At 40.0% G+C, this 20,104-nt stretch overlaps 2 protein-coding genes across 4 annotated transcripts in view; both read left to right on the top strand.

Moving 5' to 3' along the window:
* The first annotated feature begins 602 nt into the window (after positions 1-602).
* RIOK3 (RIO kinase 3) lies at positions 603-11,186 on the top strand. Of its 2 annotated transcripts, none has more exons than XM_068671436.1 (13): positions 603-800; positions 1,135-1,256; positions 2,029-2,174; positions 2,305-2,409; positions 2,876-2,985; positions 3,717-3,860; positions 4,542-4,669; positions 5,783-5,971; positions 6,383-6,542; positions 7,601-7,681; positions 7,766-7,855; positions 8,210-8,317; positions 9,828-11,186. In XM_068671436.1, the coding sequence occupies exons 1-13, from the start codon at positions 618-620 to the stop codon at positions 9,927-9,929; spliced, it is 1,668 nt and encodes a 555-aa protein (XP_068527537.1). In that variant the 5' UTR covers positions 603-617; the 3' UTR covers positions 9,930-11,186. The 2 variants fall into 2 exon arrangements, with proteins under 2 accessions (XP_068527537.1, XP_068527536.1); XM_068671435.1 differs by having other exon boundaries at positions 5,780-5,971.
* A 1,241-nt stretch (positions 11,187-12,427) lies between these two features.
* Positions 12,428-20,104, top strand: part of RMC1 (regulator of MON1-CCZ1) — a 15,926-nt gene continuing 8,249 nt past the window's right edge. Inside the window, exons 1-7 of one of the 2 annotated variants that reach the window (XM_068671433.1) lie at positions 12,428-12,702; positions 14,309-14,385; positions 15,504-15,588; positions 16,003-16,059; positions 17,137-17,223; positions 17,818-17,958; positions 19,655-19,758. In XM_068671433.1, coding sequence (XP_068527534.1) covers positions 12,517-12,702; positions 14,309-14,385; positions 15,504-15,588; positions 16,003-16,059; positions 17,137-17,223; positions 17,818-17,958; positions 19,655-19,758 — 737 coding nt within the window. In that variant the 5' untranslated portion in view covers positions 12,428-12,516. The remainder of the gene's footprint in view (positions 12,703-14,308; positions 14,386-15,503; positions 15,589-16,002; positions 16,060-17,136; positions 17,224-17,817; positions 17,959-19,654; positions 19,759-20,104) is intronic. The other variant, XM_068671434.1, reaches the window with a different exon arrangement.

Raw genomic sequence — 20,104 nt, 5'->3', positions numbered from 1 at the left:
TAACCAGGCTGGTTCCTGGTTATCCAGGGGCTGGGGCCATGCCCCTGAGGGTCAGCAGCGAGCCAGACCTGAGGGGCTGCCGGGCATCGCTTTGCTGCTGGCTCCAGCAAGCACACGGGGTGGCTGTGTGGTAGCAAAATGCCCCTGGCCTGACAGGAGGACATGTTAACCCCGTATGATTTTCCGGGTAAACGTTGCGTTTGCCATAGGGGTGTAACAGGTGGAGGATCGCAGAGGAACCATTTGTATTCGTTCTGCATTTACGGTGAGTTACAGGGTCCGGATCAGGTCAATTTGTTTGCTCGTCCTTTGAGCTACGGGATCAGGACCAAATCGATTTGTACACTTAGGCTTTTTATTTTCCCTCCCCTTATCTTCATTATTTCCTCAGATCACGCAAACTTCACCCCACAGGACCATTTATAATCACTATTTGTCCTATCAGCAAGGCTGCCCGGCGGCTCCTCGCCCTTCCCCGGGCGCTCTCGGCAGGGACCGGCGGCTGCTCCCCGTGTCCCTGTGTGTGTCCCCATGTCCCCGTGTGTGTCCCCATGCGTGTCCCTGTGTCCCTGTCCCCTCCCCGTCCCCACACGGGTCCCTCCGGAGCCCGCCGGCAGATGGCGGTGCGAGGGAGCGGGGCGGCGGGGAGGACCCGGAAGGTTTCTCGCTCGGAGCCGCCTGCCCGCCCTCCCTCCCTCCCTCCGCCGCCTCTCCCGGCCTTGCCAGCTCGCATGGAGCCGCTCGGGATGGCCGCCACCGCCGTGCCTGACGCGGGGCCGGGCCCCGGCTGGCAGAGCAAGGTGAGGGCGGGCGGGGGGCGGCTGTGGGGGCAGAGCGGCGGCTGCCGCCCCCTGAGGCGCTGCTGGCGGCTGGAGGCAGCGAGCCGAGCTGGGGGAGGGCTTCACGGCTTCCGAGGGCGCCTTCGTCGTGGTTTTCCCTTCAGAAAGTCCAGAAATGAAGGAGGACATTGCCCATAAACCAGTGATTTCAGTTATTCCCCCCGAACTTTTACACGCGCTGTGTGTGAACTCAGAAAACTCAACAAGCCCTTAAAAATTACCTCAGCTTATCCTAGAGGCACTGCTGTTAACCTGTTACGGGGGTTGCTGGCTTGAACGAAATGTTTATTTACAGTGTCCCTGGGGAGCCCCCAAGCCTGCATCGATATCGTGTTCCCTCGCCGAGGTAATGAGCGAACAGCTGGCGAAAGAGCTGCAACTGGAAGAAGAAAATGCTGCTTTTCCTGAAGTGGTTGCGTAAGTTTAAACCCCGGATTAGTCATCTCCAGAGTTGTAAATCCCCATCTTCTGTCCCCTTCTGTGCACTGTGCTTATAGCGTAGCACTATAGTAAGTGCCTTGCCCAGTATTTCCTAACTCTGCTCCTTCAGTGAAGATGGCTTCCCCAGGTACAACTCTTCCTTTAAAAACTATCCTCTGTTACCACTCCTCCTTTCTGGATATTTTCTTCGCCTTGTTTTGGTTGCTTTAAGCCAGTCCATAAGCTATGGTTTGAGAGAAGTTGTCAGAAATGTTTTTTTCTCCTCTTTTAGGGAGTTTTGTTAATGGTTAGTTTGAAAACTGTCAGATTATGCATATCACACGTATTTGCCCTGTACTTGGAAGCTCTAATTGTGGCCCAGAGCTTACTAGTTCTAAATGCATACAAATTCTGCCTGTGGCCTTTTCTGTGGAGCAGAGCAATGCAACGCTGATTTTGGTTTAATTTTTAATATATAGTGTATATATTTTATTTTTATATGTTTCTAGCTGTATGACTTCTTTCTCTCTCATAAGGGACATCTTAAAAATGGAGCCTCATGCTTCTTACAGAATGGTAAACAAAGGTATTGAAGTAATTTGCCCAACAAAGTAGTTGTAAAAAGAATCTGGGGGGCATTTGAGATCCATTAGTTCCTACAGAGCTCTGCACTAGATCTTTTGTATAGAGTGGTGAAATGCTATAAAGCGATGTTTCTGGTTAGATTGCTGCATTTAATTTTTTGAATCCATTTTTTCATTTTATGTAGTGTTGCTGAAGGACCCTTTATTACAGGAGAAAATATTGACACTTCTAGTGACCTAATGCTAGCCCAGATGCTGCAGATGGAATTTGACAGGGAATATGACGCACAGCTTCGACGTGAAGAGAAGAAATTCAACGGAGATAGCAAAGGTACTTTAATCAAAAGAAATATTTTGGCTTTGGAGGCATTCTAGTGGCATTCTACTTCAGTTGACAGAGCTGTGAAGACTTAGCAAATCCCTGATAATTACAGACATGCTTATTTGTTTTCTTTCTCAAGTCTCCATATCCTTCGAAAATTATCGGAAGGTGCATCCCTTTGACAGTGACAGTTCAGAGGATGAGGTTGATTGGCAGGATACCCGTCACGATCCTTACAGGGCAGGTATGTGGCTGTTCTAAACAGTACAATTTCTTTAGCTGATAAAAATAAGATCAGTTTTCTTTAATGTAAGAAGAAACTTTTCCACTAATTCTGTGGAAAACCAGGTCACCTAATTGGGAGGTGTTATGCAGGAAGTTGGGCGGGTAACTTAAGGCTTCTGTCTTCCAGTATTCTAGCTTCAGTGGCTGAAATCTGATTTTTATAGAGAATATATTGGGGCATCTGCACAAAACATTGAATATTACTTTGTCTGACACTCCAGAGAATACCTAAAAGTAAGTCATGACATAGCAAGAATCTGACGTGTTTAGGATAAGAGAAGATAAGACTGCATTAAGATAATAGGACTAAAATGTTATTCTTTTCAGTAAATAAAGCTATATATAATTTTTATGGGCATTGTGGAACCTTAGCATTAATAATGTTTGTTTCAATGTAAAGCTTGGCTTTTTCTTACTGCTGGCAGATAAACCTACTACTACACCTAAGAAGGGCTTCATTGGAAAGGGAAAAGACATTACCACTAAACACGATGAAGTGGTATGTGGAAGAAAGAACACAGCGCGTATGGAAAATGTAAGTGAAAGCTTAGGGGAATTTTGCTTAGCATGTGAAACCGGAATGCGGAATGCTGTAACTTACCCAAAGAAGTGATGTCTCTACTACTGTATATGATGCTAATTTTATTTAATTACTTATTTTTCAAAATCAGATGAAGGCAATGCAGTGGTTGGTTTAGTTATCAAATTGCCAGTTTGACTTGATTTTTGTTGTTGTTAATTTAATAATAGTTTGTTAATAACACGATTCAAGAGCTTGCATAGAACTGTTTTGACAATACAAAGCTATTGGCAAGTGTGGTACTTGGGCAAATAAAGTATAGGATATCAAGGATATTCCTGTGAAGTGTATCTATCCAACCTAATTTCGTTTACATTAATTTTGCCTGCTCAACTAAGTAACTTGTTTTCAGGCAGTGGTTTGATGTACAGCTTTTCAGTTTACGTACCCACAGTACCTACCTTCACTTTTCTTTAATGTAACTGGTACAACTGCTTCAAACAAGGAGATGCTGCAGTTGCTGTTTTACAGGATGTTAGGTAATCTTATTACAAATTTGGGCAGAATTTCAAGTTCTGAGTTTACAGCAATATGTTTTGGATGTTGTGAAACTCACTGTGTGGAATGTTGTCACTTAAGTCCCAATTTAAACTAGATTTGCAGATCATAAGGAGAAATTTTTGCTTGTGCCAATTTCTGGTGTCGGCTAATAACAATATTTACATTTCTGATGTTTCTCCTCATAGTTTGCTCCTGGGTTCCAAGTTGGAGATGGAATTGGGATGGACTTAAAGCTGTCAAATCAAGTCTTCAATGCCTTAAAGCAGCACGCGTACTCAGAGGAACGTCGAAGTGCAAGGCTCCATGAAAAGAAGGAGCACTCCACTGCTGTATGTTTTTGAAGTTTCTTTATGCTCTTCATCTTGTGTAACAATGGAAGACTGTTTTGGTAATTCCTTGAAATGTAACCATTTTGAGTAAAACAATTAAGTGATATAATTGACGAAGAAGATAATATTAGCTCTTGCTAGAGAAAGTCTGTCTTCATTTGAGCTGCATTAACTGTGAGAGCCATATCAAAATAAGAATAAACAGCTTCCAGTATTTACTGTTTTTCTTTCTAAACCTGTCTCATACTCGACTAAAATGAGTAAACTGCTTAGGAATTATTTATAGAAACTCTCTAGAGGATGAATCCGCTGTGGTTGAAGTTTGTGGCTCCAAACATCTTCATAGCAAGTTTCAGGAAAATAAGGTGACCAAGTAAATTTTAGTTAGTAGTTTTGGAAGTCAGTAAATAGGCTTAAAGGGTAAGTTTGGAGCAGACTCTTTCAAACTTGAATGTTTTACTTCATTGTAGCTCATACAAAATGAATATAATATTTGGGATATTAGGTTCATCATGTGTAAGACTTCTTGAAAACACTACAGAGTGTTCTTAAGTACTAAGAGAGTTCTAACATATTATTTTTTTTTGTGCCCAGTTGGACTCTAGTAGTATATAAATATTCTAACTCAACGTAAAGCAAAGGATTGTTTTAATGAATTGAGTGTTCATTTCTTACCCGTAGGAGAAAGCAGTGGATCCTAAAACACGTTTACTTCTGTACAAGATGGTCAATTCTGGGATGCTGGAGACCATCACAGGCTGCATCAGCACAGGGAAAGAATCTGTTGTTTTTCATGCATATGGAGGAAAGTAAGTATGTTTTTTGGTACTCACGGTACACTGAAGTGTTAGAGATGGCATAAAAGGGAGAAACCACAAAATATACAAACAATCTGCATCTGTTTTGTTGCTAAGACTTTGAGGTTTTATTCACGTGTATGCAGGTGATGATAAATTCTGAAAACCAAATGGTACCAACTTTGAAGTCAAAAAATTCCTGCTGTCTTCCTTGAGACCATTTGATGAACAGGATCAAATCCACAGTGACTTTCTGTAGAAGAAAATACTCCTTTTTACAAAAAAATCTTGAGATTTCAGAGAACTCTTTCCACTGACTTGCCCCACACTAGGGGGCCATCATGATGATCTTAGGCTACCTGCAGATTGTCTTTACATAGAGATCACTGTGTTACCAGCTCCATCTGTGAAGCTCAGTGTAGGTGCTCTTGCTTACTTTTGGTTTACCTGGAGAATAGTGTTGGGATGAGGAAACACCTCTAGTTCAATGCATGTTGAGAAGAAACTAATAAAACCCAAATACAGATAACCTGTTTAGAGACATCAGGAGAGACATGAGCTGAAGGGGATGTTTTTTGTTGTTGTTCTTTTGCTTTGTTTTGTTTGTTTTTGTTTTTATTTGACATGTGCTTGAATGATATTCAGGAGTGTTCTTTTGCTTATTCAGAATTCAGTGCCTTTTTAAGTTGCTTAACAAAACACTGTGGCGCTGCCATTGCTGTAATGATGCAAGTTTTTTTTCTCTTGTAACATAGTCAATGTAATTATATTAATTAACATTAATTAACATTAACAGGACTGTTGTTAGCTATGATACTTAACTAAAATATTCACAAGTTGGGAGATGGACCCTATTTGATGAGCAACATATGGTCAGAATTCCAGAAATCAAACATTCAATATCTAAGTTTAATCGTAGAACTCTTACAAACTTAACTTGAAGTGGCTTTCAAACTCAGTACAAACTCAGGTCTTTTCCCCGCATGTTAAAAACCACTATATCTTGCAATGTATTAAAAAAGAAACAAACCAAAAACAAACGAAAGGCAAAAGAACAACCATACATTCGCTTGTAAGGATGTGAATACTTACCTTTGTTATGTGTTTAACTCTTACCATGAGAAGTGCAACTGAAGATGATAAAGTTATACCTCCAGAATGTGCCATTAAAGTGTTTAAAACGACGCTTAATGAATTCAAGAACCGTGACAAATACATCAAGGATGACTACAGATTTAAAGACCGCTTCAGCAAATTGAATCCACGAAAGATTATTCGTATGTGGGCTGAGAAAGAAATGCATAACTTAACAAGGTAAAAAAAAAAAAAAAACAGTCAAATGCCTGTTGGTTTCCTCTTCTCTGTTTTTAGCATACCCTCTGATTTCTTACAATTTAATGAATTGTCAACATCTTCAGGGATTTGGCAGCAGAATTTATAAGACCATGAAGTTACCAGGCTCTAGCTGTAAAAGTTATTAGTTTTCCATTAGCGTTTTTAGGCCTGCTTATGGCTTTAAAGTCTGAATTATCCAATCTGAAATAGAGAGGGGGGAATATGTCTATATAAATCAATTACCAGTCTGGTCTGTTTCAAAGAAATGGATCGAGTTCTTCACACACAGCTTGGAAATGAGCAAGCAGGAACTAGAACTCTAGGTTTTTAATTTTACTTTTTTGTTTTTGGTGTTTCTTTCTTAATCAGTATCTATTTTTTGATTCACAGAATGCAAAATGCAGGAATTCCTTGTCCTCAAGTGGTTATCCTTAAGAAACACATCTTGGTTATGTCTTTCATTGGCCAGGATCAAGTCCCAGCTCCTAAACTAAAGGATGTAAAACTTAATAGTGAAGATATGAAAAAGGCCTACTATCAGACTCTTAATGTAAGCCAGTGCTGATTTCTCCTCCAATTCTGGGTTGTACTTTTCTTTTGGGTAAATAACTTACAGGACAAATCAGCATTTATTTACTTTTCAGGATGCTTGCATCAGCTTCAAAGTATGGAGTCCAAAGGCTTATTTTACTGCTGTTTAATGAGTGACTTAGAATAAATGAGAAATTAAGCACTAGAAATAATACAAATAAATAATCTTAATCTAGTAGAAAACATGCTGGAACTTGGTGACAGAAAGGATACTTGGTAGCAGGGAAGTCATGAGCAAGTAGTCTTCCTTTTACAGAACCAGTAATTGGCTTAGAAAGTTCTCTGAAGTCCTTCTGGGTTTATAGAATACTTAATTTACAATGTTTAAACACACTTTGGTGAATAAACCTCCCTCCCCTGTTTTTTTTGTTTTGTTTTGTTTTTGTTTTTTAACTAGTGTAATACTCAGAGAATGAATTAGAATATTGCATGGTGCAATGTTCTAATTCCTGTTTCCTACTGTAATTGTTTCAGACACATACCTGCTAAGTGTCTGCTCTCCATTAGCTTCCCAGGGTCATAAACAAACAAGCAAACAAAACAACACCCCCTGCCCCCAGCAGCTTGGTACTGTGAATGGTCTGTACATCAAATCTTGAGATCAGTAGAGCAACACAACCATGTTTTAAATGAACCAAATATGGATATTAATTAGGATTCATCATCTAAAACTGAGACTTTTTTTTTTCTTTCCCCTATGCAATGGGGGTAAGAGTGACAGGTATTTTTAGAGAACACGTTTATCTCTCTCATGCACTTGGACTGTTGGCAGAGTTGACGTGAGTTTACGAGACTGATTCTTCTCGCTTGCCAAAGCTAAGCTCAGTGATAAAAGCTTCGTTTGCTGGCAGCTTACCAAAACTGTAGTTCCCTGTGAAGCTTTTTCACTGAAGATTTGGAAGAAACAATGTAAATGGTGGGTGGGGAAACACTTTGTTGTGCTCACCCTGCAAATGTTATCATTGGGAATAGCACACTTAGCACACTTGATTCACGCATTGATTTTGTTCCTTGCAGATGATGCAGCAGTTGTATAAAGAGTGCAACCTGGTCCATGCAGATCTGAGTGAATACAACATGCTTTGGCATGACGGCAAGGTGAGGGTATTTTTAAAGTGGGAAGGAAAGGTTTCATCCGATGTGAAATGTTAACACAAAACAAATCGCTGTCTCCGCCTTCAGGTTTGGCTTATCGATGTCAGTCAGTCTGTGGAGCCCACCCATCCTCACGGACTTGAGTTTTTGTTCAGAGACTGTAGGAATGTTTCACAGGTAGGACCTCTTTGTCTGACGATCGTCTGTTACGCTGAGTGTTTTTCCAAGTTGAAACAGCATCATTGAAATTCAGAACTAATTTAAAATCAACCAACACAACTCCAAAAAAAATGGTTGTGGCTGGAAATGCGTAGGATTATTCTTGCATGTTGTCCATACTGACGGTGTTCTCTGAAAAGGAAGAAGTATGGAAGAATAAAACTGTACCAGTGGAAATTAGAACTTCTCTTGGTTGCTACCAAACAAAAGCAAAAATGTCATTTTGACTAAAAACTTTAGTTGTAATTTGTAGAAGAAAAAGGAGTATTTTGTTTTGTAAAGTGTTTAATGTCTCCTTTTTACGTTGCCTAGTTCTTCCAGAAAGGAGGTGTGGCAGAAGCACTTAATGAGCGTGAGCTCTTCAACGCTGTCTCAGGTTTAAATATTACAGCTGACAACGAAGTAGACTTCATAGAAGAGGTACAACTTTCCGTGTTTAACATCTTGATTTGGTTAGCGAGTAGCTATTGCAATACCTTAACTTTCCAAGTTCAGTTTGTATGATTAATACGAGTCTAATTTCAGCAATTACTCTGCATCCATCCCCCTTCTAAAACTTCATTATTTCTTCCTCATACAAACATTTTTCAGAAACTCAGATTCACAGACCTCCCTGTCCCATTCCTGATGCCCTGCTCCCACGTATGAAAGGTCCACGTTGCATGTAATTGCTCCTTTCAGTGTGAAGGGAAATGTAGTGATCTATTTTAATTTAAAAGCTAGCGTTGTTGTCTTTCCTTACATATACTAAAGGTTACACAGAGAAAGGAGAGTTGTTTTAAAATAAATAAATAAACTTCTGCTTATTGTTAATGTTTAAGGGTTTTACTTCCTTAAATTTAAAATTTATAGCCTAGCATTTTCGATGTTTAAGCGTGACCTCAGACGTCTGAATCCATGCTAATCTAAATAGGAATCTTTGGTCACCTTTTGCTTTTAATGTTCAAATTTTGGCTGTGCCTCTTCAAGGCATGAGTCCTGTTACCAAATACTTTGAAGTTAACTAAAAATTCCACATCTACTGGTTAAAGTAAGGGCTGTATGGCAATTCTACTCAAATCTTAATAACAGCACAGGTTTATGCTAGTCCAGTGTGTAGCAGGTTTGGAACATTTGACTTGGGGAACAGGTCCTCAAACTGATCAAGGGGTAAAGGAAACACAAAGTGAAATAGTCACGAGGGTTTCTTAGACTTTCCAAGATGAATTTATTAAGCAAAACAAAAATTGCCTCTCCGACTGTGTTGTGAGCTTAGGTGTGTGTGTGGGTTCAATGTCATCTTTTTGCCTACGGGTTTTATGGGAAAGACATACTGTTTGTGTATCGGTGAAGTTGAGCCACCCATCCTTAAACTTCAGGCTTTGACTTTAGTAACTACAATTACCTCCCTTGGAGTACAAGAGGAAGTATTCCAAACATAACAATTTGAAGATTAAAGTAAACTACAGGACTGCGTTACTTGGATTGCACAAAACGTTTAAGTATAACTGTCTTCTACTGTCACCGCTGACAACGACTACAGTGGCTTTGTAATCTTAATATCACTTGGAATTTCTCCAGTGTTGGTGGATTGGCTGAATTACAGCGGAGATGATCAGAATTGGATAAAGGGATGCTTTTGTACTTTGGGGAGTACACCAGGAGTCCTAAGAATCTTCTGTCTTCCCTGCAGCTCATGCATTTCAGTCGTTATATAGCATGAAGCTGCAAAAGAGCGCTGCTCCTTTTACTAATTTTTTGAGAACAGATGTTTCAAGCTGTATTTCCCAAGCGTATTGCACCACATGTGACAGAATCATTAAAATAAAATTATTGTATATACCTGATCAGTCATCTAAAGGTACATTTTAACACTATTTAGGAACATTCAGGCACAGCTTGGCTTTATGATTTCAGTATGTTTTTTTTTCTATTTTTTTTGGCTTTCTAGATTGAAGCTTTGGAGAAGAGAAATGAAGATCACGTGCAGAATCATGGAAAGAAAGTGTCCACGTTTTCAAGTGATGGAGACCCACCTATTTATGATGAATAGCACTGGCTGTATAGCTGCTTTTAAGAAAAAAACAAAAAACAAAACCACGAGAAACCAACACAGATATGCTGCTTCTGACTATGTTAGTGCAGTGGTAAATGTCAACTGCCGATGTCAAGAGAGAGTGGTTGACTGGGAATGCCAAAATGGAAAACACAGTGAGCGTATGGTGATGCCTCAGTGTTTTGTTTTTTCTTGTTTGATTTTTGTTTTTAATTTAGCCCACACGTCAGGCTGGCACTGCGGGAATGGAATGTCACTACTTGGGATGGTCTGACAGCTTCACCAATTGTCTGGTTACATTAGGCTAACGTGGCTGAGGTGGTCACATTTTGTGTCATTCAGAGCTTATATGTTATACTTAAAAAAAAAAAAAAAAAGTTTAGATCAACTAAACCAGTTAGTGAGAAAGCAGACTCAAAAAAGAGTCCCCCTTTTTTCCCTTTTGCGACTTGAAAAACAAAAAATTGTGTATGGCAACCATGTCAATGAGCCTTTCATCCTTCACCCAGGGCAAAATGAAAAGTCAAACTGTTCTGTAATCATGAAACTGTTAATTTAACACAACAACGTCTATACATGGAAAGAAAAGTCTGGACCTTTTCATTAAAAGTACGTGGAGTCTGGCTCTAACTGTCTCTGTGAATACAATTGGGTATTATGAGAAACTGATCTGAATCCAACCTGCAGAGGACTTCTTTAGTGATATGCTGGAAGTCCTGAGAGCTGCATCCAAGATGCGTAACAAAGAGTAAAATCAGTTGCTTTCAATCTTAATATACAAGTAGTTCCAAGAACTCAGTGCAAGTCAAGAAAACAAACGCTCAAACCTTTGCGTCTGCACTGAAAATCTGGGTAGAGCACCAAACCTTCTTACTCATGTAGAAGATAATCGTACACTTATGAAAACTAAATAGTGATCAGAATTACTTTTAAGTTAAGCTTTTTGATTACAATTGGAACAGAGAAAAGTCTATTCATCTTTCTTCCATGCTTTTATTCTTAATGCCAGTCTTCTTATTTTAGCAAGTCTAGCAATGTTTTCCCTCCAGCACATTTAAAGATGAACTGATCTAGTTGGGTGGTTTGGAATTAAGAAGTTTGGATCAACTTTTTAAATTGCTGTTTCTGGTGCTGTTCTTTCAAGCAGAATATTGTGTTGCTACATGTGACATTCTCCCAGTGTGCTGTGAAAGTGATTTGGTTTTCTTTTTAATAATTGGAGAACTGGTGATGAAGTAAAAACTTTAGATCTTGCAGTGGCATTCTTGTGTGGTTCTTTGCATCGTACTGGCCATCGCCGATCCTCAGTGCTATGCTAAACCAGTGTTAGGGAGTACTCTCTTCAAGTTTAACAACAGAAAAATGACTATTTTCATGGGTGCTACATAAACAGTAAATAACTTTGACTTTTTTTTTTTTTTTTGGCCAGTTGCATTGGAGGTATTTGGATCCTTTTTTTTTTTTTTTTTTCTTCTTTATAAATTTGTGCCAATCTTCTGGCTTTTACCCCTGACTTTTGTAAGTAAAGCAGCTTATGTGTTGTGGATATGTCTTCACCTCTCAGTGAAACTGTTGCCCAAAATAAAGACATCAGGGAATGAACAGAATTATGTACTGATGTGGAGTGCCACAGTTATCCAACACCTTCAGGAAGGCTGGAGCCTGCTGTTGGCACATACAACCCAACCTTCCTCAGAGCATTCAGAGGATAAGGTATTTAAAAAGAAAAATATTCATATTCTAGACTTATTAAAAGTCTAAGTACTCCTAGTATTTCTTAGGGAAACAAACGTTTCTCTCAAAGCAGCTATCTACGACGTTACAGCATTCTTGTCAAGGAAGGATGTTAGATCGGTAGGGATGTTTGCACTGGAAGTGAGAGGAAGAGAGCACAAATAACTGGAAAGCAGGGGTGTGTTTTTTGAGATGTCATTTTGAAACAGGAGACTTGTTCTGTTGTGCTTGAGTAGAAGCCTCAGTTGGTATGTCTGTTTTTAATTTCTTACTAGAATCTGCCTTGGACAGATTTAAAAATAAAATATAAAAAAATGAAGTGATGGTCCTTGAGCCTGTGAATTGAAGCTAGAGGGCCTGATTGTATTGCCTGAATGTCCTGCAGTAAAATTTGCTCAGTCTCAATTTTCTTGGAGACTACTAGTGATAGGACTAGAGGGAATGGCCTCAAGTTGTGCCAGGGGAGGTTCAGGTTGGAAATGAGGATCCATTTCTCCTCAGGAAGAGCAGCCAGGCACTGGGACGGGTTGCCCAGGGAGGTGGTGGAGTCACCGTCCCTGGGGGTGTTCAAGGAGAGGTTGGACGTGGTGCTTGAGGACATGGTTTCGTGGGTGACATTGGTAATAGGGGGACGGTAAACACAAAAACACAAAAAAAACGCTTGAGCACGCTCCGCACCTGAGGCAGAGGCGGCCCCTCACAGCCCCCCCACTCCCCCCCCAAGATGGCGGCAGCACCGCCCGTGAGGCGGGCCGCTCCCGCGTCATGCGGCCGGGCGGTGTAAACAGGAAGCGGCCGCCCGGCCGGCCGGGGGCGTCGGGGACCGTTGGGGACCGTTGGTGCGGCCGCCATGAGCCGCGAGCAGCCGCCGGGGGGGGAGGAGGAGGACGGGGCGACGGGGGCAGAAGATGGCGGCGGCGGTGGCGAGAGCCGGGGCGGTGGCGGCGGCTGCTACCTGGCGCTGTGCGGCCGGCCCGTGCACTTCGAGAAGGCCAACCCCGTCAACTGCGTCTTCTTCGACGAGGCCAACAAGCAGGTGGGTGCGGCGGCGGGCTTTCCTGACGCCCTTTTTATTTATTTTGGTCTCTTTTTTAATATATTTTTTTCCCCACTTTAGTTTCTTGGTTTGGCGGCTGAGCCCGCGGCCGCCGCTGGCTGAGGGGATCCTGTGGGGATTTGGCCGCCGGCACCTGCCGCGGCGCTGCGGGCCGGGGGGAATTTGGGAATTTATTTTGCTAATCCCTTGTTATCGCCCTCCCTGCTGTAAGGGTGTTCCGGAGTTCCTCGATGAGCTGCGTTTTTCATTTCCTAAACCTCCGTATGCCCTCACGTCATAACATCTGTACCTTTTCTTGTGGCTCTTGTTGTGCGTTCCTCACCTTTCGTTCTTGTAAGCGTGCTTCTCCCAAATATCCCCGTGGGTTTCCCTACGGCCAGCTCCGTGTGGGTAAAAGGGCCCCAGCCTGACCTGATGCTGGTGGCTGGCTGGTTGCTGTAACCACCCTGCAACTTCAGCCTTGGCATCCTTGAACTGTGTAGGCTTTCTTCCCCACACAAATGGCACAGGGTGTGTGTGTGCAACATTTTTGTTATGAATTTATTGCTGCTGTTCCGTATTCAGGCTTATTGGGGTCTTTTTTCTCTATAAACCATTATACTTACCGTACGTTTCAAGGGACAGTTGAAATATGAGCGTGGAAGTGCACTTGTCTGGAGGCACTGGATCGTAATGTGGATGTCAAGCCCTCTCAAAACCAACTTATTTTCAATTGTAACTTTAATTCTCTATCTTTTTCTTGCTAGTCTAAAATTGTTTAATTTCCAGTGTATATCTAAATCATCTCTACCCCTCTATCATTTCAATGACTCTTTTCCCCACATAAAGAGCCTTCTGAGAGCTTGTTCCTTGCTGCCTTCTCGTCTTGCACAAATGAAAAGAAAGTTACCTTTGTTTTCTATCTACATCAATATTAAAAGTGTTTACAATTTTTTTTTATCATTATGGTGAGACTGTGGACTTGCTTGCAGTTTATAGCCTTGAAACCTGTATTCCTGCATGAGCGTACTGCACCATCAGCGTGGTTAATATTACGAAACTGTATGTCGTTATGTCATTATTCCAAGACTATAACAATAAGGCATCTGCCTTATTTTTATAAGCCAGTTGAAGTTTGTAGAGCATGATTTTTTCATCTTAATGTTAGCTTATTCTAGTTGACAAGCAGTATATATCTAGCAGGTTACACACACATGTCTAAGCAGTTGTGCTAAAGAAATCCTTAGGTTGTTAGTGCAAGTCAGCTGATGTTTCTTAGGTACAGGCAAAACTGCAGATTACTATTAGCGTATTCCTATCTACTGACATGTTCTGACAAGATCATCCTTCTGGGTCAACGAGTTGTGGTTCATCCCTTCCCAGTCCCCAAGCTGTTTTCCTTAAACAATGCCCTGCTCTTAGGTAATTCTTTTTAGTAATACCTGAATTAGGTAAGTAAGAATATACAAAACAAATAAAAAAGCTTATACAAACTGCTTCTGTATTTTTCTTGCCCAGCAGTTCAGAAAATGCCTACAGTGTTGTGTAAGTACCTATGTAAACTTAGAGCTCCAGAGAAAATAATGGATTTTTCCCTTTGTAATAGGTTTTTGCTGTTCGATCTGGTGGAGCTACAGGAGTTGTTGTTAAAGGCTTGGAGGACAGAAATCCCATTTCATTCAGGTAAGGAACCTTCATTTGTGTTGTCTTAGAATAGTATTCTGAGGTCTTAAAATTATGTGGTACTTAGTCCTGATACACTGTGTTCCCAGCATGAAACTTAAAAGTAGTTGTGATTGTCTTTCTATTTTGTTCTTAGACATAATCTTCTTGTAATTGAGATGGCATGCTTTTCTTTTATGAATCTATAGTCTTCTAAAAAAAAAAAACAAAAAACAAAACAACAAAGCTGTGGCTTTTTCTGTAACAGCAATATTTCATTAAAACATGTTGTAAATGAGAGATTATGGGGATTCAATCTTGTGATGCTTACAGCAGCTGCCGCTTTTCCAAGGATGTGGTTTAGCTAGTTAAAGAAGATGAGGTAAACCTAAGAGTGCAGAGAACTGTAGCTTCTGAATTTCATGCCAGTGATTCAAGCATCTTATTTTTGACTTCCGGATTTCTTGGGTTTTGTTTCTTTTTTTTTTTTTTAATTTGATTTGGTTTATTTTTATCTTCTCTGTCTTGTTGAAAGTCATCCCCACCCCCTTCCCCCAGAATCTGACAGCAGTATTTTCAATGAAACTGTTATATAAATGCCTCTGTTAAAAGTGACAGCTCTGTACTCTGCTGCCTGTGTGTTAGGAAGTACTGTTTTACTCAAAGGCTGCCTAAACCCAGGTGTGGAGGAAGCAATTTGTTTACTGTGCTGTTAACCTCATTCCCACTTTAATTTCAGAACTTCTTCTAGAGCATGAATCTTAGTGGGGAAGTGAGTAGCCTTGTGTCCATTAGCATTTGTCCTGGGACAGAGCCGAGACTGCAGGTCTGAATAGTTTTGCAGTCTTTCAATTCCCCATCGTAGGCCAACGGAGCTGAGCAGCTCTAGTAACTTCAGGTGCTAGTTTGCAATCTCAGCCGTGTTTCTGTCATGGATGTGTTCAGTACTTCTGAAGAGTGAACTGCCGTTACCTTGCCAATTTCTGAATCCTGTACGTGTCCAGCAACTCTCCAAAGTTATGTTCAAAGTTTTTTCATTACGCTTTTCTGTCTCCTCCTTATTTTGAGGGTGTATTACAGAATTCTGAAACAAACTATTTTAGGCAGTGTTCACACACATTCTTTTTCTTCCTGTATAGAATGGAAGACAAGGGTGAAGTAAAATGCATCAAGTTTTCCTTGGGAAACAAGATACTGGCTGTGCAGAGAACGTCAAAAAGCGTGGTAAGACTCCTGCGCCCTGCAGACAGGAAGGGAATTGGAGCTGACACTCTAGTACTTAGAGTACCAGAGTAGAAGTCTCTGAGGCTGAAGTCTGAGAGGGTGTCAACAGGCTGTCAAATTCAACACGGAGTTTGGTGGCTGTCAGCAGCTGCAGGGAAAGTTCCTCTCAACCTGAGAGGCTGAGCAGCTGCCAGGCAATGTTACTGTTTTGTGGGTATCATCCTTTAAGGAAGGTGGAGGGGTGGAGCTGGTTCCTGTAAAGAGTTCCTGGCTGTGGTGCAGTAGAATATATTATGTCAAGCTTATTTCTACGTATCTCATCCAAAATAACTTGATCATCTAATATCTGCTCTCTTGTACATGTAGTATTCTGTGCTTCACAACTGCTGATATGTTTCATGTGTGTTGTTGCAGGATTTCTTGAATTTTATTCCAGACAGCCCTCAGCTAGAATATACACAGGAATGTAAGGTAAATAAACGTTCAAAGCTTATAGGCCTAGGTGAAACTCTAATGTTAATTATGCTGCTGGTCTCTACTCTAAAAGAGAACTAATTGAGATACTTTCCAAAACACTAAAGTGAAATAAGGGATAGGTAGTCACTACTGTCTGTCTGAATTGAGGTAAATTAACAGGTATTAACAATGCCAAAAAAAAAATAAAAATACAACCCTTCCTGCTTCAGTCACTCTAATTCTTTCCTAGAAGGAACTGGAAATGTGAAAGCAACACATGTCAAGGTCTGGGGAGGAAAAGAAACCAAGAGCTGATTAGTTGGTGGTGGTGTGTTTTTTTTTTTTTTTAAAGTAATTATAATAAGACATGTTAATTTGGATGTTTTGCCCTAATTTTACTGATCAGTGATAGAGTACGCAAACTACTAACAGCTTACTATCTGGTATTTCTAAACAACCCTTCTCATTTCTTGATGATCGGTTTATGAGAACCAGCTGCTTCTGTCCTTGGTACTTTCCAGTCGTTAACTAAGAAAATACAGTGTGGGGTAATAGAATGCTAAAGTAAATTTTTTTAAACGTTGGGATTTGCGAAGATTCCTTTGTTCTCATGGGCTTTAAAGCTGAAGCACTCTCTGCTTCATTATTGAGGATTATGCATTTGAGTAAAGCATTATAGCAAGGATTTATGACAGAGTTCTGAGTGTAGTCATGGGACATCTTAGTTCTTTGTTTCTGTCACTGGAAGGAACAGGCTTTTCTTGGCAAGAATTACTTGAATTGGCAGTATGGTTTGAACCTGAAGAACTTGGTTGTCTTTCAGGGGAGAAGAAAAATTGACTGTGTAATAAACTTGTAAATTTTACATGCTACCAAAAGCTCAAGTCACATGGTAGTTATGTTCATACATGGTTTTGGGAGTCTTTGACAAAAACAGCTGATGTATATTGGGTGTTCAGCTGCCAAGTGCATGAACTCTAGTGACTGAATAACTAAAAGGCCTTCGACCTCACATTCTTCATTAATAATATTAGCTTACCTGAATAGTTACTTTTTCTGAGTAAAAGTTCTTGTTTGCTTGTTTGTTAAAAGACCAAGAATGCCAATATTCTAGGATTCTGCTGGACAAGCTCAACAGAAATCGTCTTCATCACAGATCAAGGAATTGAGTTCTATCAGGTAATGCAAACAACTCCTGTAGGTTAGACACATTTAGAAATTAGGAAATCTTAATTTCTTCCAGTATCTTTGAATTATTTTCTTCTAGCTTTCAAACTGAGAAAATGATCCTTAAAATGTACCACTCTTTGTTTAGACTACTTTAAGGTAAATACTTTTTTTCAGAGTGAGGGAAACCTAACAGGTAATGTAGTTCATCTAACAAAGGTCCTCTATAAAGGAGTTCTCAATTAAGTATTGAGAACTCAAGATTGACATGCTCTTGGCTAGTATATAAATAAATTTATAAATTTAATGTGAAATACTACTTCATGCAGAACAAATCAGCGTTTTGGACTGGATGATCTTCCGAGGTCACTGTCAACCTTGGCCATTCTGTGATCAAGGAAGATATGTGCATGCTTTCAAACGCAATGAAGAACAAATGTTGATTAGGATAGTGCTATCCTTCTGCAAATGGTAGCTTCCTTTTATGTTGGTCAGTTAATTGTCGGAGGTAATGATAAGGGATATTGTAAACTTCTCCAGAGTTGTATGCTGTTTATGCTGTTGGAATCCTGATATTTATATAATGGTAATATCTTACTCTTCCAGGTACTACCAGAGAAACGAAGTTTAAAACTTCTGAAGAATCAGAGTATCAATGTCAACTGGTATATGTACTGTCCAGAGAGCTCTGTTATTCTTCTGTCAACCACTGTCCTTGGCAATGTCCTGCAGCCATTCTATTTCAAGGTAAAGGGCTTTGTTCCACACTGTCTTTCATTTTGAGCGCTTGCTTTTTTTTAGGTTGCTACTTCATTCAGGCATTCTCTTGCTTTTCCTGTATTTCTTTTGAGAGGTACGTGTTTACGTCTTTACATGACAATAAGCGAAGAACAAAGCAAAATCTATAAGCTAGATCCTAGGCAACAGCTTGAAATAAATTCACTTTTTCCTTATGTCCTCTTTGGAAAGAAGTGTACTGAGCTAATGCTGGGCAGTTCCTGTTGAGAAAGGGGAACAGAAAATCATTGACATAAAATCAGTGACACAGTACTTGACAACTTAAGTATTCTTCAAGATCTCTTTTTTTCATTTATGTGAAAAATAACATAATAATAAAAATAACATTTATAATATAATAACATAAAATAACATTTCTTTTATTTCTACGTGGGCATTTGAACTCTCTAGTATTATAAACTAAAAATAAGGGCCTTTCACTTATGATTTTAACTATATCCTTCTACATGCAAGTGGATGGATGAACTTGAAAAATAAAAGAGAGATGTAGTGCTTCAGAAACAGTTATTGTTCCAAGCATGAGAGGGCTAGGTTTACCTTATTTATTTTTCCTGGTGCTCTTCCCTGTGGACAACAGTAAGGGTTCCCGTGAAAATATTTCTCATTATGGCTTGGAAAAACACTGCAGTGAAAGTTAGAATTTTCTTTAAGTTAATTGTACAGTAAGATGATTTAGAGAAAATGAGGAACAAAACTACTGGCTTCATCTTGTTTCTTTTAAGGGCTTACATATTGCTCTGGTAGTCTAAGGCAGCATACTTAAAAAGAAGCATATTCAGATGTTTTTCTTGTTTTGGGTTTATCTCATGTAGGATCTTGACTGGATCCTGAAGTAATACTCGCTTGGTTGTCTAGGTGGAACATACTCTCACTGCTTTCTTTGTGAGGACTTTGTACTTCCTTCTCCTTCATATTTTGTGTCGAGTTGTAGCTAAATTAGTCTTACTTTGTGTTCAGAAAATAGTCTATAAAGGTAAAAGTACTGAGAGAAAAGTACTGTGCTAAAATAATCCCTTGAAAATAAAGCTCTAGCAAAGGAGAAATTTCTGTAGTATTTGCATATCACACTCAAGAACGAGTTAATGAGAATGGTGAAACTCAGTAGAAGTTTCAACAACTCTGAAAATTTGCTTAAATTCCATGCAAAAAGAGGAAGAGAGGAGGAAACCTTGAGTGGGAACAAGGATATGCTCTCAGTTTAATGCAGATTCTGGAGTTAGTAGGAACAAAAGGAGACTGTGACTGATAGGAATTACTGGTATTTTTCCCCTTCCCAGTAAGCAGCTATTTAAGAGTTGGAGCACATGCTTCACTGTGAAGGAGGAAGTTGAGAGAACTTAGGTTTGAGATCTCCAAGCCAATTTCATTGGGATTTGCATACAAACTTGTGTTGCCTTAACTAAGATTGAAATGTTTTGCTCCCTGGAGCTGATGTTATAATAACAAGATGATATTGTGATATCTTAAGTATTTGTTTAGGATCCAGTAGAAAGGTGTCAGTCATCTTTATGTTCAGCTATCACCATTCTTCTCCTCATGGGGGTGCTATTCATCTAACCTTTGACTAACGCTTAGTCAAGGCCACCTCCCAGTTTCAAGTCTTAATGTTGGATTTCTGCTTTTTGTTGTTGTTTCTGTTGAACAGAGTGGAACAATGTCAAAACTATCAAAATTTGAAATTGAGTTACCTGCAGCACCCAAGTCCTCCAAGCTCAGCCTTTCTGAAAGAGATATTGCCATGGCTACAATGTATGTATCTGACTAATGAGCCTTTTCTTTCCTTGGAAAAGTAGGAGAGTTCGGGGAGGCTCTGAGAAGACAAGAATGGTAACACGGTTGCACTTGTTTCTTGTTTTAGCAGTACTCCTGCTTTAAAGGGCTTTAAAGTGCTTTGGTTACTGCCTTGAAGAAAGAGTCTAAACAACTCTCCTGAGGCAGGGTGGGGATGAGATGCAAACTGAGGAGTCTTACATGAAATTCTTCTTGATTAGTACAGGCATCTTGTGAATATTTCATTTTTGAGCTGATGTGCTGATAGTCTTATGTCTAATTTGCATGTGCGTAGACTGTGTTGTGATTTACCAAGTGTTGCTTC

Source organism: Anas acuta, chromosome 2 (assembly GCF_963932015.1).
Source record: "Anas acuta chromosome 2, bAnaAcu1.1, whole genome shotgun sequence".
In the NCBI taxonomy this organism is placed as follows: domain Eukaryota; kingdom Metazoa; phylum Chordata; class Aves; order Anseriformes; family Anatidae; genus Anas; species Anas acuta.
Note: the sequence above shows the minus strand (reverse complement) of the source record. Positions and strands in the feature narration are given on the sequence as shown.